Raw genomic sequence first — 24,074 nt, 5'->3', positions numbered from 1 at the left:
CGGTGACACCTCCAGCCTCTCTGGGCGCTCCCGGTGATGCTCGCAGCGAGCTGACCGAGCCGCCGGCCCTGCCTCAAACCGGCAGGAATATGAATTTGTGTGGCTGTTGCCACAGGCGGGGGAGAATAAGCAGTGGCAATCTCTTCATCAAAAACCTCTCAGTTTGACGTGGTGGCGTGTTGTCGTCCCCTTTTTGAAGTTAAAGACAAAGGATTCCTTTAAGCTTTCCTGCTAGGTCACATTTTTCTCATTCTCTTAATTTCTATTTCTCTGCTGAACAGCTTCCCAGTTGCTGTTTGTGTCTCAGGAGCTGGACATCTGTTTTACATGACAGTTTGATTATCGGTTACATCCGGCTTTGTTACTTTTAGCAGTGAGTGAGGTCTTTCTTAAGCATTTCCATGTGTTTTTTATTTAGTTTGTCATCCGTTTTAACCCTAAGCTGGCTTCTTGCCTTTTGGTGCGATTCTGCTGTCCCATATTGCATTAGTTCCTCCCTCACACTGGAGGTTCCCCAAGCCTGTGTTCACAAAATCAGGTTGCAACGGTTTCGGATAATTTCTACAGCTCGCCCTGGGTCTCTCCTGAGAGCGTTTCTGGTGCCTCTCAGTAGAATAGAGATCAGTTTAAAATATTAATGGTTGCTCAGGATTATCTCTCTGAGCTTTGTACGTGGTCCTGTGAGGTGATTCGGGAGTCAGAGGTGGGGTAGAGCTAGTTCCTTGGGATTCCAGTGTGTGCAGCAGGTCCTTCGCAGGCTCCCACTGCCCCGAGAAGGCTGTCAAGCAGTGTAGAGAGCTACCTTGGCCACTGACCTAACACTCACCCTGAGTCTGTTTGTGCCATCTCCCGCTGCGTGGAACCTTGCCAGGTTGGCAGCATTTCCTCAGCACTGTGGCACAAAGCATTTGGAAGAGCTCTACAGGCACAGAAACCCAGCTGATCAAACTATTCTGAGAGAAGCTCGTTTGGTATTGGGGCCTTTGTAGCAAGGTGTAATCTCTGTCTGCCTTGCCCCCTAGTTTTGTTACAGAAGTGATTTCTGTCTGGTCTCAGAACCCATGGATAGTTCAATAGTGATCCCAAGAGGACTTCTCCCCAGTTTCTTCAAACTCTCTCAAAATGTCCAGGTTCTTCAAAGCACACAGTCCCATCCCACTTCTGTTTCATTACCTCTGTTTTCCTTTTCTCTCCAGTAGGTGTAAGCTCCAAGAGAGCCTTCACCTCAGATGATGATGGGATCGTTTGGGTGGTTGCTGCTTTGCATCCACGCGCTGTCACCTACACTTGCTGGCGGTGCCACCCGAGTCTATTACCTGGGGATCCGTGAGGTGGACTGGAACTACGCTCCAACGGGAAAGAACGTGCTTGCTAACCAGAGCATCGCGCAGAACCTGTACGTTCAGTTCTGTAAGAATTTAGTCTGGTACTAGCTTAACAGAGAATTACTTTGTGAGTAATTTCAGGCATGTGTTGTGGGGCATCTGAACAAGCAAGAGACGTGATCAGGTAGGTGTCTGATCTTTATGAGCTTAATGGTTAACTCATGTTGTAGGAACATAGAAACTGTCCAGGTGGCTAGTTTAAGGGAGCAGCCAGGATGGGTGCTATATGCTGGAGGGAGGTAGGAGCCCTCTCTAATGGAGCAGATTGTGCAATGCTCTGCCCCAGGGCTTCATTTTCCTTAGTTCCAGCACGTGATCACCTTGGGCGTCCTGTGGTGTGTTGTCTTCTCATCTTGATGTTAATGACTTTACGGAGCCAGCTTGTTTTTGTCTAAATGGAATTTCAGGCCTTAGACTGGATGGAGCTTCCTGTGTTAAATTTTAGGGGCTGGTTGAGAAATATTTCTGGTTTTGTTACAAAACTAAATCTGGAAACTGCAGTAATTACTTTGAGTCACTACAAAAACAGGTTTTGTTTTTAGCTTTCAAAACACCAAACCTTTTTTGGGGGGTGGGGTGTGGGGTTGGGTGGTTTGTTTTTTTCCTTTTTTTTTCCTTTGCGTAACTTTCTACAGGTTTTTAAAGGCAATTGTGCTTCTCCCCCACTCCACCCCCCCATTTTCTATGACAAATAGCCTGTGTATCTTAATGTGCTCTCAGCCATTTACCCCTCCATAATAAATAACACTTGAGTTTATACAAATCTTTCACAAACAGCACAGTGGGAATAGGAGGGGCTCCCAGGAAAACATCAGAATTGGTCAGCTCAGCATGGAAGAGTCTCTGTTCTCTGGGGATGCTGAATGGATTTAGACTAGTTCACGGAAAAGGAGATTCCCCCAAAACTCAGGGTTAATAAAGATGTTATCACTGACTCCTGTAGTGATAACCAATGCTTGCTTTCTCCTATAATACACAAAGAAAAGGAAATGAAATTCAAGTCCATTAAACTTGAAAGCAATTTAAAAGCTGTGCTGTCACTGCAAACAATTAGCTAGTGGGACTTCTTAACACAATGGTTGCAGGAACAGTATTGCTAGTAGTAAGAAAAGGCGTTTGTATTGATAGGAATGACAAGATCAAAATGCTTGAACAGTTCTTTTTGTTGGGCAGAAATGGGCTGTAGGGGGAAAAAGTGGCAGACCTGCAAAATGAAAGATGAGTTGTCCATGACCTCCTTGATAACGGTGGCTGCAGGGATGCCTTCGCAAAGGGCTGAACTCTGGATTCTGTAGCTGGAGCCCAGCCCTTCATGGTTTTGCATGATGAGGGCAATTCTTAACGTTGTGGTTGTGACTGGAGACAGGCATTAGTGTTCCCCTCATTTCAGGGCTGCTTGTAGGGTGGCTGATCTTAGGGTGAAAAGGGGAAGTCACCTCTACTCTCATTGTGGCCAGTCCTGCTAGCGTCTGCCCAATGATTCATCTCTTATCTACTCAGAATTGACCATAAAGAGCAAATACACTCATGGGTTGAACTTTAGTACCTGTATGAGGCTTTAACTTGGGAAGCTGATTACCTGCTGAGTCCTGACCTCCTTGACTTGTCTGCTTTTCTACAAGTAATTCAGGACCTGTTTAGTAGAAAATCACCTTTTAGGCTGTGCATTTTGGCCAGACATCTCAGGAGATTACCCCCACCTCTGCTTTGTGATGTAGCTGTGATTGCCACGGAGGCATTGAAGTGGGTTTCTAAAAGCAAGCAAAGGCTGAAGCAGGCACCAGAAGGGCTTTGGTCTTTCTTGTGTCATTCACATGTGACTGGAGGGAAGCATCGCCCTTCCTGTTCCTCGTTTGCACTTTGTGTCCATGGGTGAAGAACTGGGAGCAGGCTGTGGCCTGGGGCTCGTGGCAGTGGTTCTGGACTGGCCCCGTTGGGTGTCCTGTCCCCTGAAGCAGGCGCTGCCTGTTTCTCACTGAGACTGCGTTACTTGTGTTGTGGCCGTTGGAGCTGTGGGAGGGAAAGTTCATGGATGGCTTGGGGCACAGGATCCTCATTGTAATGGCAAAGCTTTTGGGCTTACCTGGGAAAGCCATGTGTCATCGTCACTCACTGTTATCAGCCAGCTGGTTTATATAGTGCATGACTCACGGTGCCTTTCCCCTTTCTGAATTAACAGCAAGGCTTCGACCTTCCTCCAGCCTGGCAAAGACAGGGTGGGAAGCACGTACAAGAAATCCGTCTATAAGCAGTACACAGACTCCACGTACACCACTGAGATTCCCAAACCCAGCTGGCTGGGGTTCCTGGGGCCCGTCATTCGTGCAGAAGTGGGGGATACCATTAAAGTACACCTGAAAAATTTTGCTAGTCGACCATACACGATCCATCCTCATGGTGTTTTCTACGAAAAGGACTCTGAAGGTAAATGAGCCCCTACCATTAAGGAGATGGGGCCTTTCTTCCTGGACACGTAGGAGTGTACACTGCGGGGAGATGTCTGTGAAGCCACAGACTGGATTAGCTCAAAACTGCATTGCTGGAAAGCAAGGGCACCTTGGTGTTTAGTGGAGTTACTGGTTATTGGGTTGGCATGGTCATGGGTCTGGGAGGGGTTTCCTGACCTGGACGTTACAATACACAGCCCAGACTTCTTGGTTTTAGAAGAAGCCCCAAAGCTTGCTAGTGGGAGGGTGGTGCAGAAGTAAGAGAGTTATATTCATTATTTGAAGTGCTGTAGTGTAAGAGTCATGTGTGATGAGTTTCAGGGAGTTCACAAGGACAGTGAGGTATGAGGCCAAAGGACTGCTCTTTGAAGCCACCATAGAGATTGTGGAGAGGCTGCCTGCAGCACGTTGCTGCGCTGAGGGCAAAGTAACAACAGGCAGAATGTGACTCTCTGCTGACCCATTTACTAGTCAAGTTGCCTTATAGCAGCTGTGTGCCTCAGTTTCTCTTTGAGAGACTGATGATCAAACACTATTTCAGCCTTGGGGTGGTGAGTTGCGATTTGAAGTCTGCTGCCCAAGTGCAGTGCTCTGCTGAGTGAGATCAGCTCAGTATAACATTACATGTGTAGACATCTCTGCTCTTCTTGAATGGATGTTGTGGTTGCTCAATTGTTCTAGGATCCCTGTACCCCGATATGTCCCCCCAGGATCAGAAGAAGGATGATGCTGTTTTCCCAGGAGGGAATTACACCTATACTTGGACTGTCCCTGAGGATCACAGCCCAACTGCTGATGACCCGAACTGCTTGACCTGGATTTACCACTCTCACATTGATGCTCCAAAGGACATTGCGTCTGGATTAATTGGGCCATTGCTCACGTGCAAAAAAGGTAAAAACTCCAAGAGAAAGCAGCTGACAGCTGCAGTTTCGTAGTGTGAATGTTTTGTGGTTACTTAAATGAGGACCGAGTGAGAAGATGCTCCAGTGGGCAGCTCCCAGCTTCATGGGAAAATGCAGCATGACTGGAGAAGACAACACCTGTGTTCTAGCTGAGTTCTGATCGTTATGCTGTATTTATCCCTTAGTGGCTGGGCAGGGGAGCTTGTAGGCCTCTTGATCCAAGAGAATTGTTTGAATCCATGTTAAAAGCAGGAATCTTCTCCAAGACCTGGTTTGTGTACTAAAGAAACAGGTACTGTGATCCTAGCGAGAGTAAGGACACTGAAGGTTCTGGAGTTCAGCCATGCGGTGGCAGAGCTGCTTGGGAGCAAAATACACATTAGCAGTAATATGTTGGGCAAGAGTGAAATTTCTGCAACTCTTCAATGAGCTGTACTAGAATGCTGGGAAGGAACTGTCTCATCTGTGTTATAAGAGGTGGTGGTTTCATCCCCTGACTGGTGCCTGCTTTTCTGCATGGATGGGCATTCATCTGTCTTTTTTTCCATCCTAGGAATACTGACTGGCAATTCTCAAAGGCGCCAGGATGTGGACATTGATTTCTTTTTGATGTTCAGTGTGGTGGATGAGAACCTGAGCTGGTATTTGGATGAGAATGTTGAATTGTTCTGCACAGACCCAAGCTCTGTAGACAAAGAAGATGAGGAATTCCAAGAGAGCAACAAAATGCATGGTTAGTGTCCCCTTTGTGAAGCCCTTGCCTCTGCTCAGCTGCTTCAGGGGTGTCAATGCTCCAATATCATGAGATGTGCTTTCTGCTGTTGTGTGCCAGGGTGTGGGCAGAGGGAAGCAGGGAAACAGAGAGCTCTGGGATCGTGTGCTAAGCAAGCGATAGCACAGGGACAGTGCAACCACTCCAGAAACAAGAAGTGTGATTTTGATTTAGTCACTGGTTTCAGTGAGGCTTTGGTAGCTATTTAGAGGCTTTGAATATGCTTCATGTTAGGAATGACTGGTGGAGCTGGACAAGAGGAGGATGATTTCTGCTTAGGTCCATCCTCCAAACATGTCTATGCTATGACCTGCTGGCAGGAGCTTGGGAGTCCCCTGTTCTGATCTCTGATTTTGGCTTGCTTGGTTTTGCAGCTATTAATGGTTACGTGTTTGGAAACCTCCCTGAGGTGACGATGTGTGCTGGGGATTACGTTTCTTGGCACCTCTTTGGGATGGGCAATGAAATTGATGTCCATACAGCCTACTTCCATGGAGAAACGCTCAGTATTCGAGGCCACAGGACAGATGTGGCCAGCCTCTTCCCAGCCACATTTGTGACAGCAGACATGATCCCCCGTAACCCTGGGAGGTGGCTACTGAGCTGCCAGATCAACGATCACATACAGGGTAAGGCAGAGGTTGGAATATGCTCTGTGCTCTGTGGCCTCTCTTTTTTCTCTTGCTGTGGGCCTGTGACCTACATTGCAGCTGGGGACAGTGACTTCCTTGGGCAGCATTCCCACTAAAAATGTTTCTAGCTGAATGGGGAGATTGCTTGTTTTGTGTAAATTGGGATGGATCGATTATTAGCGTGCAGGCCAGGCTTGTTGAGCATGGCTTATACTGCTGTTCCATGCTGATCAGTGGGGAGGACAATAAGGCCAGTACAGCTGAACGCTGTGCTGAAGCAGTGCCGTACGAGCTCCAGCCCCTGTAAGAGGCATTTGCCTGTTATATCCGAGGACAGCAAGCAACTCTGTTCACTCTCTGACCATAGCAACCAATATCTACTGTGAGAAGCTCTGCACCTTCTTGCTGTGGGAACTGCCCAGCCACCTGTTCCCTGCCATGCGCATTTTTGGGCAAAGGAGGAAACGTGTCCGGTTGGTAGTGGGTCTGTGTTCCTTGCATGGTCACTGAGAGGGGCTAAACGTGCATCTCCTCCACCGTGTCTTGGACAGCTGGAATGGCAGCACTCTATGAAGTCCGGCTCTGTTCTCGGGAAGCTCCGCCGTCTGCCCTGGAAGGGAGAGTTCGGAAGTACTACATAGCTGCAAAGGAAGTGCAGTGGGACTATGGGCCGTCAGGGCTTGACCAAAGGACTGGGAAGCAACTGAGTGAGGCAGGCAGGTAAGCAAGAGGCTGATGGTCTGGGGTGGTGTTTGGGGGACTCTCGTCTGTGTTGGGGAGGAAAACGGGGAATTTCTTTCTTAAAATACATGCCTGGAGTACATTTCCTGGGAAGGCAGGGCACCTCACCTGAAATTGTGGGCTGCTGTAGCTCAGCTGTACTGGGAGCAGTTCTAGGTTCACAGCCTTGCCCATGGGCTCCAGGAGTCCCAGCTTATGTAAGAGCATGAGCTACCGTATTTGTCTCTGGTCTCATCTTCTGTGTGCTGTGCCCCACCTAGGAAAAGATCTGTATATTTGATGAACTTATTGAGAAAGCGCATCTTGCAGCAGACACAGGGTGGCAGAACGTCCCTGCAGATGTGCTTCGGTGAGCCTTGCTGCAGCAGGCAGTTTCTAGGAAATCTGGAACAGTGGCCTTGATGACAGCCGTCCATCCCACCTCAGATGGCTGTGATAGCAGTTGGCGAGTGGTTTCCTGTTCAAACCTTGGCTAACTGAAAAAAAGATGTTTCCAGCCCTCCATTCTCTTCCTAGGGAAGCTGTCGTAGAGGATGTAGCTCTTTCTCATGGACAAGTAGAAATGTGGAGCAGTTAATGATTTACCCAAAGCCACGCAGCAACTCTCTTGCAGACCTTAGAACTGAAAGCTCCTTAGACCTGTGAGCTGGCCTTCTAGCTAAGCTGCCTCTCCTGAGAGGCTTGTTACCTCTGTCTATGTGTTTGGAAAGGGTGGTGGCAGCGGAAATAATTCTCCTGACAGCTGTTGTTGGGGTTTTTTTTAGTTATGATTGCAGTTGTGCCCTGCCCTCTGAAGAACTCGGTGTTTTAGCGCTGCCTTTCCATTTACAGCACTGCAGTTTTGTTTGCTGCCTTCTTTTGCACATCTTGCACTGAGATGCTGTTCAGACTGGTGCGATCGAACCTGGCTCTTTCAGCTGAGGGAGATGAGTCTGTAGGATGAAACAGCTTTGCAGAGCCAGATTTTGCTTATTCCAAACCAGAGACACTGTGCTTGTCTGAAAAGCTGCTTGATTCAGAGATTCTGTTGGCATTGCCAGAGGGGTGTGTGAGGGAGCAGGAAAAGAGTGGGACTGGTTTTCATAGAAATGACCTGGCATTTGCTTTTTGCATTTAGTCCTGCAGAGCAATTTTTCAAGCGTGGCCCCTACCGAATCGGGGGAGTCTATTGGAAGGCAAAGTATGTAGAATATACTGATGAGAGCTTCCGTGAGGAAAAGCAGCGATCAGAAGAAGAGGAACACCTGGGGATACTCGGTAGGAATCATGCAGGAAAGCATATTCTCTTTTGGTGCCAGGAGAGCTATGTGGATGTCTTAGTCAGCTGTAACTATGCTCTTGTTTGTGGGGCTCGGAGGAGGGGGTTGTCAGCAATTCCGTCTAAGTGTGAGGGTGGCTGGCCCAGGAGGTAGAATGGTAGGATAGGCAGAATCACTTTTATGCCAGGCTGCATTCAGAGGTAAGGGCTGAGGGAAACAAAATCTGAGTAGAGCTAGAGGGAGCACAATAATGGCCCTACTTAGATGTTTTTGACTGAGCATCTTCAGGGTGTGCCACAAACCTCACTTGCTCACAGAAAGCTTCCTCTCCTGGTGGGTGCTCTCTCTGTTACAGCCACGTAACAAGGAGGTTGGTGAAGAAAGATGAGAGAGGAATACAGGGAGCCTGCAGAGGCAAGTAGATTGCCCACAAAGGCTGTGATGTACCTGGTAGAAGAATATAGGTGTGGTCCAATTCCTTGCATCAGCAGTGACGAATCATCTAATGAGACCAGAGATTAGCAACAGCGATCCCAGCAGAGACCACATGGAGTAAAACACAGACTGGGAGAGAACAGTGGAGAGAGGCAAGAAAGTAGTATGAGCAGCTGAATGAGTTGAATGGTGCAGTTATGCACAGGAGTGATGCCGGGTAACTGTCAGGAGCTGCCTGTGTCTTGCTGGACCTTCGGAACCAGGGGCAGAAAAGGGTTAGTGTTGCCAGCAGCAGACATATTCCTATATGAAGACAAGAGACTGAGGGAAAACTTGGATATGACTTTGTAGAAAAAAATGACAAGTATTTTTTACTGGTAAGCTAAACCGACTGAAGGATTAATTGGTGAAAATCCCTGGTCAGATAAACAAGTGACATCCATAGAGGGAGTTACGTGAACTCATTTGAACTGGCTGATTAAAGCAGATTTGATAAAGCAGCTGGGATGTGTAGAAGAGATATGGGGCCGTGAAGGACCAAGCTGCGGAGCAGAGAGCTGCTGCCCATGATGTGCAGTGTGAACAGCCCGTGCTGCACAGGCCTGCACCGGTGGCTTATGCTGCCTGTGCTTGTTCTGAAACACACACAGCTGGGTTGTGGGGAGGGTGTCGCTTATTAGGGCCTTGGTTTTTCTTCACGAGGCTGTCACACACCTGCCCAAGGCACATATCTTGGAAGTCTGAGGGGACCTGGTGTAGATGATTGAGAGATGCAGGCATTTCAGCACATTTGGCCATTTCGTTACTCCTGTGAAGGCCTGAAGCATCTCCGAGTTCTCCTATAGACACAAAATGCCTTCAAGTGATTCTTCTTAGTCCCCTGCTCCAGCAGTCAGGGCTGAACGGCCTTAGACAGTGCCAAACTGTGGGGGCATCCACCTTCTGCTCCCCTTGGCCTGCATGGGTGGTGGCCCTTGGTTCCTGGGTTTGCCTGGTCACCTGGGGCATCGCTGCATTGCCAACATGCTTTTTCTGCTGTTTGTGTAGGTCCGGTGATCAAAGCCGAAGTTGGAGACACCATCTTGGTGATGTTTGTTAACAAAGCCTCGTGGTCTTTCAGCATCCAGCCTCATGGAGTGTCCTATGGGAAGGCGTGGGAAGGGATGCGGTACCATGATGGTTTGTGTCTGTTTTTCCTGGAGTAGTTCAGTGCCAATGCTGCTGGTGCCTCCACAGCCCATTCCTCCTCTGAGCCAGGAGGATTCTGTGGTCAGGAGGGACTGGATACCCTATGGGGTGAAGGTCAGCCTGGTCCCCTCAGCCTGCCTGAGGCCTTGCTGAATAAGCCTTCCCACTGAGTTGGTGCATGGGGGGGAGGGTCCCAGGGGAGTACAGGTCCAGAGGGGCTGGTTTTGAGATGAAAATTGTAAACCAGTGCTCACAGCATTTCTAGCTGTTTGAGTCCCTATGGGCAGAGGAGCGTGCCCAGCGCACTCCAGCTTAGATCACCACAGGCTTCCAACATTTGTCTCCCCACACACACCTGGATCAGTTTTGTATTTCCCATTCCCATGCCCATCTGCCATGGTACCAGGGGAATTCACGTGGTACTGAGAGCAGCTCCCCATCTGCCTTATAAACACATGTGCATCATGCTTTGGAGGTGCCAGGTGTTTTAGTGACACAAATGAAGGAAAGTCCATTGTGGATGTAGCCGGTGAGAAGATGTAAACATGTTTGTACTGTGCCAATCTCTGTTTTGAAGGTCAGTCCCAGAATGGGATTTCTGTTGCGCCACTGCACAACTTCACGTACCGCTGGACTGTGCCGCAGCACGTTGGGCCCATGCCCAGTGACCCTCCCTGCCTGACCTGGATGTACAGCTCAGCTGTGAACCCCGTCAAAGACCCCAGCTCAGGCTTGGTTGGGCCCCTCGTCATCTGCAAGCCGGGCACATTGGATGACAACAACAAACAGGTAAAAGGGCTTTCACATCATGCTCTTAGCAGGTTCTGTTCTTTAGAGAAACAAAGCATCATCTTCATGTCCATTAAGGAACATAAAGAAAGCAAATGTGCATTAGTGTGAGTCCAGGAGAGCCACATCAAAGCCACAGGGCAGGTTAGCATCAGGCACCTGTTGCCCAGGTCTCCTGTAGGGATTGCTGAAGGGTAACAGAACTTCCTCCTGGAGTGTCACTCAGGAATAGTTCTACTCATGGCAGTGAGGCTAGAGAAGGCAGTATCTTGAAACACTGGGAAGTGCCAGGCAGATTAGTAGTGCCTTGTGAAGAACAGCGAGTGGCAGAAAACCACCCTAGTGCCTTTCTGCCTGCTTTGTGGTGGGATTGGAGTGGGGCTAGGGAGCCTGAAAGCAGCCACCAGGAGAGTCTCCAGAGAGGTTTACTTTCAGTGGAGGCTAAAGCAGGGAGAGGTCAGGAGCAGGAGAGCTCAGCATGATACACCGGGTGGAAATGCGATTCTTCTGAGCAGAGAGGATGATGGATATAGAGCACATGCTCTATGAAGCTGCTCTATGAAGGAGCTAGGATGGTGATGAAACACCTGCAGGTGTTGAAAGGGTGTAAACAGAACAGAGCCAGACTTGTTTGTAAAGGTAGGATGGGAAAAATTGCCTGGGGTAGCAATCCTGGCTCCACAGTCTTAGGCAACCCTTTAATGAATGCTTAATTGGGAATGGTGCACAGCCGCTCCTCCTGCACCTGCATGCTGCAGGCTGGGAATTGTGTAGCCTTCTCTGCAGGGCGTCTTCGTGGGTACGGCTGAGGAACCTGAAGCTGGTATTGGAACGAGTATCTGGACAACTCCAGGTTGTTCTTCTAGGGTGGGCACGTGCAATGCTTTGGTCTGCATTTCTTAGGAGAATTATAATTTTCAAGGATTCAGGGTAATAAAACTGCCCCAGTCCAGGGCTGTGGTAGGAGAAAGGAGGGATGGAGCATGGCCATCTGCCTGCCGCGTGGGCTGGGCTCTGACTTCAGATCTGGCTGGGGCAGGCGGCAAAACCCACACCTGGGCACAGGGATGGTGGGGGAATGAGGCAATGGCTCCATGTCCTTTACTGAATTTTGCTTGTTTTGCACATGCAAAATATTATGGAAAATCCATGAATAGGGCCTCTAATAATAAACAAAAGAGGAATGTTCAGCATGAGCGAAGGGATGGAGTCCTGGCCCTCAATGAGCTAGGGGCTAAGATAAAAAGGGGCATGGGAGCTGGGCAAAACAGCTTTGGCTGTAGGGCGAGTTAATTAGCATGTTTAAAAATTAACAGCAGTCATTTTGATTATATCTTAGAAGGGGATCGACAAAGAATTTTACCTTCTCTTCAGCGTGTTCGATGAGAACCTCAGCTGGTATTTAAATGCAAACATAAAGTACTATTTGAGAATGGAGGAGAGTGCTGTGAAAAAGGACGATGGCTTTGAGGAATCAAACAGGATGCATGGTATGGCTGGATGGTGGTCCGCATGCAGTGGGAATGAACCGCAGAAGTGGGGTGATGTTCACCCGAAGGCAAAGCTGGGGAGCTGGGGTGGTTGTGCTGTGTGGGCCTGAAATCAAGCAAGGCTGGAGGCAGCGGGTGGGACGTGGGGCACAGCTGCCTTGGGGTGCGTGTCATGGATGAATGACAAGCAAGCTCTGTTTCCACTGGCAGGCCTGCCTTGTCAAAGTGCATGCGCAAGGTTCACCTTTTGGCTGAGGTCTACCTGCAGAGTTAATTGTTTTCTCCTTTGCAGCCATCAATGGACTAATGTTTGGTAACTTGCCTGGGATGAATGTGTGTGAAGGAGACAATGTGTCCTGGCACCTTCTGGGCTTAGGCAGCGAAGTGGATGTCCATGGAGCTGTATTCCAGGGAAACACCCTGCAGATGAATGGGATGCGGAAAGATTCAGCCACTCTGTTTGCCCACACATTTGCTACTGCCTTCATGCAACCTGATAACAAAGGTGAGTGCCTGCATGTCTAACATGGCAGCAGGAAGAGTCTCCCATTGTAGTATGTGCTCCTGTAGCTAATTCTTTAGGACAATGTAAACTCGTGCAGGGTGAGCTGTGCTTTAGGTCCTGTTTGGTTCCTTTTACGAAGATACAGCTCCTGTCTTCACATCTGATTCTGGAGAAGAACAGGAGGTACAGGACCTTATCCCGTATTGTCCTAGGCTGATTCTCTAGGCAGCCACTTCCTATTAAGCATTCGTAGTATCAGCCTGTGACCCATAGAAACATTCAAACGTGTCTTGCAGAATGAAGTAGCAGAGAGTTGCCAGAGCTTAGCTCCCCCATCCAGGGCTTGTGGAGGTTCATGTTTATGATGGACCCCAGTCTTTGCAGCTTGCAGGATGGGCACACAATACCATGTCTCATTCACTCAATGCGATGGCCTTGGTTGCTAATTGTCTTCTCCCCTTTGGTGCTCGCAGGCTGGATCTTGTACTTAACCAGCATCTCGACAGCATTAACATTTTTATGTGACTGTACTGGTTTCTTCACTTAGATCTACTAAGCTGGTTATTATGTTGGAAAACTTCTGAGATGATTTCTGTGTAGAACTTTGTTGTGCCATTCCTGCTTGGTTTCTCTAACAACTCCTTTTAATCTTGGCCTGTGGCATCCAAGCTCCCTAAACAAACACCAAGACAACATAACTGATGTTGGCCACATTACAAGCTCAGTGTGGGAATCAGCTGCTTCCTGGGATCTTTAAAAGCAGCTGATTTCCTTGTTTGTGCTGCCTCCCTCAGGGACTTATGAGATCTACTGCCAGACGACCAATCATTACCAGGCTGGGATGAGGGAACGCTATTCTGTTTCCAAGTGTGGAGAAAAGGATCCTGCTCCTGCCCTTCAGTACGAAGGGGTGCGGACATACTACATCGTGGCAGAGGAGGTGGTGTGGGACTATGCACCTGACCGGAGCTGGGAGAGGGAACGGCACAACCATTCTGCAGAGAGGTAGAGCTCTCCTGGGGGAGCCTGTGGCAAAGTTTCTCAGTAAACCTTGAGGAGAAGCCTGTTCAGGCATCTTGGCCATCTTGTGGCACAGAGCATGTGCTGCAGCTGGTGGGGCTGCGGGTAGGAGCTGCAGCCCCCTGTGCTGCTGCACCCACCTCTGCAGCCAGAGCAGGGCTGGGAACCCTGCCCTGCCACGAGTTAGTTGGTCATTCCCTGTGGACTTTCAGGTATCTCAGCACTCATTTTGCTTTTCTCAGCTATGCTGGTGTGTTTTTGAGCAATGAGAATGGACTGCTCGGCTCCAGGTACAAGAAAGCAGTGTATAAAGAGTACACTGATGGGACTTTCCAGACTCCCAAGGCCAGGGGGAATGGTGACGAACACCTGGGGATACTGGGTAAGTGCGTGTGCAGAGGGTACATCTTCCACTCATGCAGCAGGGGATCTTGGCCTCTAGAGCCTCAGTGGCTGAGGGATGTAGTATGAAGGCTTCCTAATACTTAGGCATCCTCTGTATGTACAAGTGAGAAGTTCAGGCAGTCTCCTGTGCGTCTCTGCCAGCTTTGGAGACAGCAATAAAGAGGGTTCTGAGCACAGCTTGTGGCTGAAGACCAGGTTCTCCTGCCTGCCTTTGTGCCAGCTTTCTTCCATCTCTCAGGGAAAACATCTTCCACACCTGCGTTTTTGTGACTGTAGAATAGAAATAACTGCTGGCTTCTAGAGAGCAATCTGAGAAATGTGGGTGAAAATCTAGCTGTGAGAGAAATGCTTCTGGGGCGAAAGCAGGCAGGCCTAGGAAGTGGAGAAGCACATTACAGCAACCAACAGGTGTCTGGGCAGACACAGCTCTGGTATGAACCCAGGACTGTGAGCGGTGCCAGAGCATTCAGGCTGAGGTACTCACTGCTGTTCAAAATAGGCTGCAGCTCTGGTTTGTGATGCTGTTGGGCCAAATTGAATATTTCTATGTTTTTTTTGAAACCAGCAGTAAGGTACAATTGAGATGCTGTGATATTCAGCATAGCAGCATTCAGAAATCAAGCCTAACTTGTACTGGGCACAGGTAAAATGCATAACAGCCTTTATTACCCTTATGGTGAAACTCAGTCTGGATTTCACAGAATCACAGAATAACCAGGTTGGAAGAGACCCACCGGATCATCGAGTCCAACCGTTCCCATCAAACACAAGACTTCTAAGATTTGAATTGGGACTGACCTCCAATTCTCTTTCTGGGAGGTGGGGATAAGGTAGAGAAGAGGGAGGGGATCAACATAAATCTTACTAGGGAATGTCTCTGGGGAGAAGATGAGGGAGAGATGGGGTATCCTCAGGAGATCTGTTGACAGTTTGTGCCAATCTCAGAGTAATTCTTCCTGTCTCAAGGTCCCTTTCTGTGGGCGGAAGTGGGAGATATTCTTAACATCGTGTTTAAGAACAACGCCGCACGACCCTATTCCATTCATGCCCACGGGGTGCTGGAAAGGGAGACGGGACAGCCACAGGTCGCAAACCCTGGTAAGGCACTGACATCTCTGGCTGTGCGCCCCACCCGTATGGGTGTACGAAGCCATTCTTAGACTGCTGGAGCTGACTGGTTTCCTTCAGTAGGCTTAGACGTACTGGTTTTCATGTGGTAGGGAATTAGAAGTGAACAATAACTGCAGTTCCAGGTTCACTGTGATTTGGTGATATCATTTGTGTGGGAGCAGCAGCCTGAGGAGTTCATGCTCTGCCCTGGCTTCTGGGTGACGCACAGCACAAACTTTTCCATGTGCAGCCTCCTCCCTCTGCAGAGCAGGGTCTGGCCGGGAGGGAGGAGAAGGATGATGGCAGTTCACAGTTCGCTTGGCCCTGGAAGCCCTGCACTGCCAGCCTATGGTGGGGCAGCCTGCCCCTCTTCTCTGGGTCCACACCCTTGTAACGTGCGTGATGGTGTGGAAACTGGATGAAGTAGGACAAACGCACCATTGCTTGCCAGGAACTGACTGCAGTCACATTTGTTCCACAGCCCAGGTGCCAGTTTGTATAATTCTTGGTCCCCCGAAAGCTTCTGCAGGCTGTCAAGGCTACAAATGGGTTTGCAGCCAGGCCACATCTTTCTGAAATGTTATTATGCAAAACAGTAATTTTAAGAACCAGTTTGAATGAGCAGTATAAATGTACTTCAAAGGGATGAGAGAGCATCTCACGCTCCATATATACTGGAGAGAGGTGGACTGGCCCTGGTCAGCTTCAGTCTCTGAGGCAGCAGGTAGGACAGGTTGTGCTGTGCCAGGCAGTGGGTGCACCTTTGCTTGCGAGAGGGGAGCTGCCATCCTGCTTTTCAGTGTTTGGGGAAGGAAGATGGAATGTCCAGCAAAAAGTTGGTCTGAATTTGCATTTTGGAGTCAGGATCTTCTTAGGTTTTTTTGCTCTGCATGCTGTGTGTCTTCCTCTGGTGTAAAGGTGCTTCTCTGCTGTGCAGGTGACATTGTGACGTACCGATGGGAAGTGCCCGAGAGGGCTGGGCCAGGGCCAAATGATTCTGCCTGTGTTCCTTGGATCTACTACTCTGCAGTGGACCCAGTAAAGGTAACATAGAACTGAGAACCAGAAAAGCCTAGTTAGAGCAATTTTTCACCCCCTCTAGAAAATAATGTGAGCTGGGTACAATTTAGAGACTGGATCAGCCGAGAGGTGGAAGAACCACCTGGTGACACCTCCAGTGTTCTCCTGGGAGAGGAAATGCTCCAGATTGTCCTGATGTTTGCCGTTATTGTTTCCTAATGTAAACCTTCATAAAACAGTTCTACTGTCTCCTTGACACCAACCTCCCTTCAGTTATTTGCAGGATATGAGAACATGTCTCTGTAAGCCATGGTTTCTATTAGTGGGAGCCATAGGGCTAATCAAGAAAGACAGAATTGTCCAAAATTAGGCCCCTGGATAATGCAGGAGGATTTGAGCGTTGCTAGGATCAATTGTCATAACACTGATTTCACAGGGAAACAACCTGCAATGAACCATCCCATTCAACCCAGAGATCATTGCCGTTATATCTCTAGCTGCAGATGTTTTTGCAGCCACAAGGCAGAGAATATTTTGATATCATTCATATTTATGACTTGGATTTGCATTCGTAAGAGCATGTGTAGTCTCTGTTCTTGGACTTTGGAGGCTGATTCTTACCAATGGGAGGACTGACACTGCAGCACCCTTAGTTTTAAATGGGGCGATACAGGGAACAGAAATGATGGTTGCTGAGAGGCAAAGAGCTGTGTATATGAGAGGGTGAGAAGAATATTGCCTCAGAGGTTGTTCTCCTTCCTTCTGGTTAGGATATGTACAGTGGTCTGATCGGGCCCCTGAAGATCTGCCGGAGAGGGGCACTGCAGGCTGATGGGGTCAGGAAGGATGTGAAGAGGGAGTTTGCTCTGCTGTTCCTTGTTTTTGATGAAAATCAGTCCTGGTACTTGGAGGAAAATGTGGAACGTTACAGTAGGGGAAATCACAGCGAGATCAACCTGCTGGATGACAGATTTGTGGAAAGCAACAAAATGCACGGTAATACCTGTTATCACCTAAGCACCCATTGCCATCTACACAGCATTGATGTTGATTCTGCGACCTCTAGAGTTAGGCAGCCTCCCATACCCAAGAGCCTGGCTCCTAGTGATTGCCCTCATCCTTTCTCATCGTCAGCGGCACAAACAGAACCAAACTATCTGCTGTTCTCCATATTGCAGCACATACAGGGCAGAAATCTTTGATCCACAGTTAAGGCTGGTTGTTGTGGGTGTCCCTGTCAGAAGGAATAGCAAGAGATGGTCCAGAGAGGTTAATACCTGAGTGATTCGAGACAGGAAATAAAATTGAATGGGAAATTACCATGTCAGACTCATTTCATTCTGTTCCTCTTTGGACCTTTAGAATACGTTGGATTTAAAATTAATCGACCAAGTTATGTGGCTGCAGTGCACAGCTCAGCTATTTTAGCTGATTTCAGAGCAGCTATTTCTGCCGCGGTGGAGTGATCACATTTTTCAAAATTAACATTATTTGTGATAATTTTCCCTCCGTGTTAAATCTGGATCTTTCTAAAGTATTCTCCACAAAATGAGTCCCCCGGCAGTTGTGGAGATAAGAATAGTGAAGAGTAGTGTTATGTGTACTGTCAGTACTGCTGGTTCTGTGCAGGTGAAACAACAAATCTCCGAATATCCCTGTCCATTGGTATAATTGTTAACCCAATATTACAGCTAGCAAAACCACTCTGAGGGTGTATGCTTGTTTTGTGCTACAGAAAGTGCCCGTGTCATATTTTGGACTAAAACACTGGTGTTGTTGCCCTCAGATTGTGTCTCTGTTTTATTCCCTGCATTGTCATCGGAGTGTGACAGTGTCCGTGTGTGTGCCATCGCAGTCAGCTTGCTTACTGTCCCCATGTTTGCAGTCAAAGCAGCGTTCCTTCTTGCTGCACCAGTTATGCAATAGACCCCTGCCATGGAGCAGTTTTAAAATGATCGAGGTGCAATGTGTACAGCCAGCATGAGACTCATAGAATGACTGGGTTGCCTGTTAGGCAGGATTTACCTGTTTTCACTGTTCAGCAAGTAAATTGTTCAGAGATTTATGTGGATATAGATATATACGTATTTCCCTGTCACTGGGCTAAGAAGGCCATTTTTATACATCTTGGCTTCTAGAAATGACCATCTCTACTGGCTGGCTGCAGGTTTTCGGCAAGAGGTATTTTTTGAGATTTATTTGGGCTGAGCTACAGCATGGCCTTGGGTGCAAGTCAATTGACTTTTCCTGTCAATTAATGGAGGGGAGAAGTAGTTGAGCTGGAGGGAGACTGCCAGACTTTTTGGGGGGGACTGTGATCTGGAAGACACTAACTGCTGGTGCACTGGTTGCTGTATGAGCTCTGTAGCATCTAACTTGCCCTGCATGTTCTTCCTCTCAAATGGTTCAGCATCATTGCCATTTCAGTAACAGCGTTTTCTGCTCTCTCTCTGTGTCACTTACTGCACAGCAATCAATGGGAGGCTCTATGCGACCTTGCCTGGGTTGAACATGTTCCAGGGAGAGTGGGTGAACTGGTACCTGCTGGGAATGGGGCAGGAGATTGATATCCACACAGTCCATTTCCATGCTGAGACCTTCATATACAGGGTAAGAACATCTGCTGCTGGTAAAGCAGAAACTGACCACCATCAATTTTGCTTGGCTCTGGGGTTGAACTTCTTGGATGACTCCACAGCAGCTTCACCCAGCTAGGAATGGAACATCATTTTCCATGTGTAAATCTGACTTACTGATCCTCTGTGTTGTGCTGTTGGATCTAACTAACACTTCTTAGGATGGAGCATTGCCAGATGTTTACTTTCCCAGATGCAGCCCTGGAGCTGTTCTTGGAAATCTTTTTTTGAGCTTATAAAAGCTGTGGTAGCACTGAAGTGTTCTCCAGTGACACCAGTGGGATTCTCTTTCTGAAAAGCCATGTAGAGCACTGTACACTGACAGCTTTCCTTTCCTTTGACAGAATGGCAAAAGCTACAGAGCAGATGTTGTGGATCTGTTCCCTGGGACCTTTGAAATGGTGGAGATGTTGGTTGGAAACCCTGGGACATGGCTACTTCACTGCCACGTGTCTGATCATATCCATGCTGGCATGGAGATAGTCTTCACAGTCTTGCCCAGACCAGGTAGGCAGTTATCACTGATTGGTACCACAAAACATCTGACAGCATTTTCTGCAACCACTGCTGAATTCTGAGTGTTTGCATCGCATTTACAACCCTTTTACGTACCATAAACAGCCAGTTAATTGAGCAGAAAATTACTTAAGTACTATTCATTTAAAATGTTCCCTTTGAATATGGTAATACCTGCAGCTGGAATTAATAACACATTGGTTTCTGGGGTTTACATTACCTGTGTTATTATTATGAGTTTTATTTTAGCTTGTGTCTGAGCAGCCATGCCCAGCCATGAGCGAGAAATTGTTCTTACTAGGAATATCACCTGTAATCTAAGTGCACTTCCTAAGGCGTCTCATTCCACCAGGAAACCCTGGAGGGTTCTCAAAGGTGAGAGATGCTCTGCTGGGCTTGGCTGCCATGGAGTTAATTTTCTTTGCAGCAGCCCATATGGTGCCATGTTTTAGACGTGCTAGCTGCACAGAGTTGGTAACACACCAATGCTGGAGTTGTTGCTGAGCACAGCATCAAAGTCTCCTCTGTTTCTCGCTCAGTGGGCTGGGGTGTGTGAGGGACAGGCAGGGCACAAACTTGGGCAGCTGACCCATATTGCCCAAGGGGTGTTCCATGCTATAGAACATCAAGCTTAGCAAAAAAAAATGCGGGTCACTGAGGGCCTGGCTGTGCCTCCAGCTGCTGATGTCGAGTGATTGCTTTTTCATCACTTGCTTTTGGTGGTTTTCCCCCCACTTCACTTATGAAATTGTCTTTATCTTGAGCCAAAAGTGTTTTTTCTTGCTTTCACGCCTCCAATTCCCTCCTTGATCTTGCAGGGGTTAGTGAATGGCCCTGCCCGCCAGACGCTCAGAGGCCCTGACTGTGCTTTTCTCCCAAAGGCCAAAGCAGGTTGTGTGGCAGGAGCAGGTCTGCTCTCGAGCAGGTAACACAAAAAGCTCTTGATGTGACAGAGGGAAACATTGACAGGAGAAAAGAAACCCTGCAAGCTCTGGAAAACCATGCTGCCTCCGAATACGATCCTTGTCAAACGTGCCGTGCTCTGGACTCTCTGCTTGTTCAACCCAGCACTGTCTCACCTTCTTTTTGTTTCCTTTCAGAGCCAGCGCTTGAAGTTGTAAACTACAGTGCAGGTACAGTGTGTGTCACGCTGCTGAATACTGCCTGTGCTGGGGAGGCAGATGAGCGAGGTCTCTGTGCTGCAGGGAGAGGTAGATCTGTAGGAAGAGAAGGGAGGAGCACAAACACCCCCAACAGCCTCGCCTCTGTCAGCCTGAGGCCTGGCTGCTGATGGGTAATCTGTTTATCTGTCCTCCAAATGTCTGCTCTGGTGATAAAAGTAGGGCAATTGAGCTAGGTCAAAAAGTTCCTTGGCCTTGCATCCTCCTGCGTCTGATTGACCCTCAGAGCAGAGGGCAAGCTTAGGAATGGGCAGAGATTCAAAGGGTTTTCAAGGCCAGTGTTGCAAAGAAGGTGATTTTCCACATCCCTTTCAATGAAAACCCAAAGGGCCTCTTAGGTGAGTTGTCCTCCCTGCCTGGACTGTCAGTGACTGTGGTTTAGGGAATTTTCATGCTCGCCATTCCCAGCTGAAGAGCCTGAGTCAAGATGCCAACGAGCACTTCTCCTCCTGGTCTGCTCTTTGCCCGAGAGCAGAGCCTGATCGGTGCCCTGGGTCTTCTGGTTATAATAAAGAACAGATGTAAGAAGACATTTGGTTGAGTAGCACCAGGGAGAAGGGGAGGAGGAGATAAGATCCCTTTAAAATTTTCTGGGGTAGAAGTCCGAATAGTTTGTGGTAGCGGCTTGTTTCTCTGATTTTTCGTCTTCCTCCACAACTCCATTTTTCAGCTGCGGTGAGTAAACCCAGTTGGTCTGCTTTCACAGCCAGCTCAGATGGGTGAAAATACCCCAATCTACCGGCAGCTCTTCAGTCTTTCTCCGCCGATCTTAAAGTAATTTCCTTACCGACAATGTGATCCTCACTCAGAATAGGTATAAAAAGGAGCAGGAAATGCGTCAGGGCAGTAGTGACAGCATTAAATCATTCAGTTTTGTACCATGCTCAGGCCTCGGCCTGTGTGTGCTCAGCAAACACAAAACTCCATCGATGTTTGTTACCTGTGGGAACAGCCACTTTACTCAAGAGGCTTCTGCTGCCTTGGCATGGGAGCATAAGAGAGCTCTGAATCTGAAGTGACTCACCATGAGCATGACTGATGAGCGTGCTCTGAGAAGTGGTGCTCAGGACAGCAGCTGTGGGCAGGTGGAGCTGGGAGCTGGGTGGGGAACTTGCAACAGCCCCGGTCTGTTATTATCTCTGTTCTGTTCCTAACCCAGCCAGTGGCTCCCCACAAGCTGCAGATCACCTCTCCCGTGAGTGGGAACAGCACTGGTTACCTGATGGGGCTGAATAGCTGTGAGGCATGGTGAGGTCCTGGGATGGAGTGGGTTAGGGAAAGAACCATTCATTCTCAAATTTGTATGTGACCTCAGGGATGAGGGACTATTGGATGGATGGCAACTGGGTCTCCTTTGATCTGATTTGATTGTGTTGGGTCTGTCTTTTGTTCCTTTGCTGTATTTCTCAGAACCTTTCAGTTCAGTTGTGGTATTTCTGGCTCTCACTGGAACTGTCTTTTTGTTTGTTTCTCAGAGTTGCCATCTCAGGATAATGATGATGACTCAGAGAAGATCATGCTTTTTGGAGCTAAGTTGCCGCAAGGGCAGATAGAGGCCACAGTCATCGCTCTATCTGTTGTAGGAGTGGTGCTCTTCCTGGTCGCCTGCTTCCTCCTGGGGATGGTCATCTATCTTGAGAGACAAAAGAGGTTAAGACGCAATCGGAGGTCCATCCTGGATGATGGATTCAAGCTCATGTCTAAAAAGAATTCGGGGCTATAAAAGCCATGTAGGAACTTCTGGCTGTGTGATTGGAGCAGACGCTGGATTGTTGTCCACAGCAAAGATTTTGGGACATCATTTGTATCATGCACTAGATTTTGAGAAGCCAAGGAGGGAAAACTGGAGCCCCGACCTCCTCACGTATCCTCCTCAGCACTCCTTAAAGAAAAAACGTCCATCCAGGAGAGATCTGAGTGCCCTTGTAACTGACTGGCTGAAGAGGAGTGACGAGTATAAAGGTTCTCCTAAAATACTCCTTTTCCCCAAGAAAGACAGGAGACCTTTTCCCTGTCTTTTTTTCCTCTCCAGAACAACTCCACTTGGTCTATCTTAGCAGATGAACTCAGGCCAGGTTCCTGTCTTGCTCCACTGCCAGAACTGCATTGGAAATTGTCTCCCAAGAAACTGTGAGCCTTTAAAGTAATTAATCAGAAGGAGGAAGATAATATTTTCATTTTTGTGAATCAATTAATAATACAGAAGAGAAGATGTTAATTTAGATTTGGATTGCTGTTTTTTGATGAATAGTTGGACAGATGCAAATACAATGCAGCACATGTCATAGTGACCCAGAGCTCCACCAACGACCACGACCGCTGCTGTGCCTTGCTGTGACACATTCTGTTCTTGACACCCCATGTTGTGTGCTCTGGCATTGAGCATCCTGTGTCTTGTGCTGGGAGGAGAAGCAACTTTTCCAAACACTGCAGAGCATCCTGGTCACCCCCTTTACATGGCAGCCCTGTTATTCAGTGCCTGTGCAGGGCTGGACCTTGGTGCCTGTGCAGCTCCTTGTGCAGCGGGGACAGGGATGCTGTGATGTTCTCTGATGTGGTTTGCTCTTTCTCTCAAATACATTTCCTTGAAATTGTCTCCAGAGTTGAGCTGCTGCTGCGTTGCTGCTGAGCTGTGCCAAAGGCTCACTCCTGTGTGAGCTGGAGTTCATGGTTGGGGCAGGATAACTCGGGGAGCACTTCTTGTGTCAGGGCACAGTGGTGGGTTTGGCCAGGCAAATGTGGCAACGGTGAAGGAGGACAATGCTGGAGTGCCAGTGGAGCTGAGCAGCATGGAGCAAGTCAGCCTCTATCTCTGGAGTGGGAGGTACTGCAGCCCCAGATAAGGAACTGCGTGCCAGAAGGAGGGGTGGCGCTTCTGATAGTGCAGAGTTGTGGGCGTTGGAGAGGCCTGTCCTGATACATAAGTGCTCGTGATGGAGTGTTGCTGTCTACTGAACCCTCTGCTGCCAATGACAGTCCCCATGGGGAGAGGAGCAGGATGCCGGAGAGTCTACTTGGAGCCTGGAGGGGACAGGGATGCAGTGACTCCCCTCCAGCCCCAGGGATGCCTTTGGGCTGTGATCTGGCACCTCCTGATGCTGGCAGGAGCCAGACCGGGGCGAGGGTGTAGCCGGTGGCTAATCCTGGAGCTGTGCAGCCCACCTCACTGGCTGTGGCAGCTCTCATCCAGCGGCAGCCGTGCCCACGCGTGTTATGATTGCATTGCCTTGCATGTCAAGTACCAGGCAGTTCCCTATGAAATACCCTCCTGGCTCAGCCACCGAATCCCCATTATCTAAATGGAACCAGGGCAGGACTTAGATATTTCTATTGCTGGTTTTATATTGTAAAGGGCGTAAAAGAAATCCTTTCTGGGTAGCTTTCAGAGGCAATTAAAGCCAAGCCAGCTAAATGGCTGTAATGACAAGGGGCTGCTGTAGGCTATTTAGGTATAACAGCACCATTTTATTCAGAACAGCAGTTATAACATACTTAATCATGCTCAATTCATATTGCATCTCTGCATATTTCCAGCTGCCCTTTCCTTTGGCAGTGGGGACAAAGCTCATTAATTTCCTTTCATTACACTTCATTAAGCCTGCTGAGGAGCTGGAGTGCTGTTGAATGCTCTGAACATG

The 24,074-nt window shown here is 48.5% G+C and overlaps 1 protein-coding gene across 6 annotated transcripts; it reads left to right on the top strand.

Annotated features, from left to right (window-relative positions):
• The first annotated feature begins 892 nt into the window (after positions 1-892).
• On the top strand, positions 893-22,166 carry HEPH (hephaestin). 6 transcript variants are annotated; one of them, XM_069867694.1, is made up of 20 exons: positions 895-1,396; positions 3,565-3,809; positions 4,514-4,726; positions 5,291-5,470; positions 5,884-6,138; positions 6,693-6,861; positions 8,000-8,139; positions 9,624-9,755; positions 10,342-10,553; positions 11,893-12,043; positions 12,336-12,548; positions 13,343-13,553; positions 13,811-13,950; positions 14,940-15,071; positions 16,021-16,127; positions 16,874-17,099; positions 18,574-18,713; positions 19,084-19,246; positions 20,356-20,388; positions 20,845-21,902. In XM_069867694.1, exons 1-20 carry the CDS (start codon positions 1,230-1,232, stop codon positions 20,916-20,918), a joined length of 3,303 nt encoding a protein of 1,100 aa, XP_069723795.1. In that variant the 5' UTR covers positions 895-1,229; the 3' UTR covers positions 20,919-21,902. The 6 variants fall into 6 exon arrangements, with proteins under 6 accessions (XP_069723797.1, XP_069723795.1, XP_069723792.1 ...); XM_069867691.1 differs by lacking the exon at positions 20,845-21,902 and adding an exon at positions 21,912-22,166 and having other exon boundaries at positions 896-1,396; XM_069867692.1 differs by lacking the exon at positions 20,845-21,902 and adding an exon at positions 21,926-22,166 and having other exon boundaries at positions 896-1,396; positions 20,356-20,399.
• The last annotated feature ends 1,908 nt before the right edge of the window (positions 22,167-24,074 follow it).

Source organism: Phaenicophaeus curvirostris, chromosome 13 (genome assembly GCF_032191515.1).
Source record: "Phaenicophaeus curvirostris isolate KB17595 chromosome 13, BPBGC_Pcur_1.0, whole genome shotgun sequence".
Classification (NCBI taxonomy): Eukaryota; Metazoa; Chordata; class Aves; order Cuculiformes; family Cuculidae; genus Phaenicophaeus; species Phaenicophaeus curvirostris.
Note: the sequence above shows the minus strand (reverse complement) of the source record. Positions and strands in the feature narration are given on the sequence as shown.

What these genes read in the sequence shown, in the direction of transcription:
- HEPH (XM_069867691.1), top strand. Translation starts at nt 1,230, where the DNA reads ATGATGATGGGATCGTTTGGGTGGTTGCTGCTTTGCATCCACGCGCTG. An exon ending in AGAGAGCAACAAAATGCATG is followed by an intron (nt 5,471 to 5,883) that starts GTTAGTGTCCCC and finishes TTGGTTTTGCAG; the next exon opens with CTATTAATGGTTACGTGTTT. An exon ending in AGGGATGCGGTACCATGATG is followed by an intron (nt 9,756 to 10,341) that starts GTTTGTGTCTGT and finishes TCTGTTTTGAAG; the next exon opens with GTCAGTCCCAGAATGGGATT.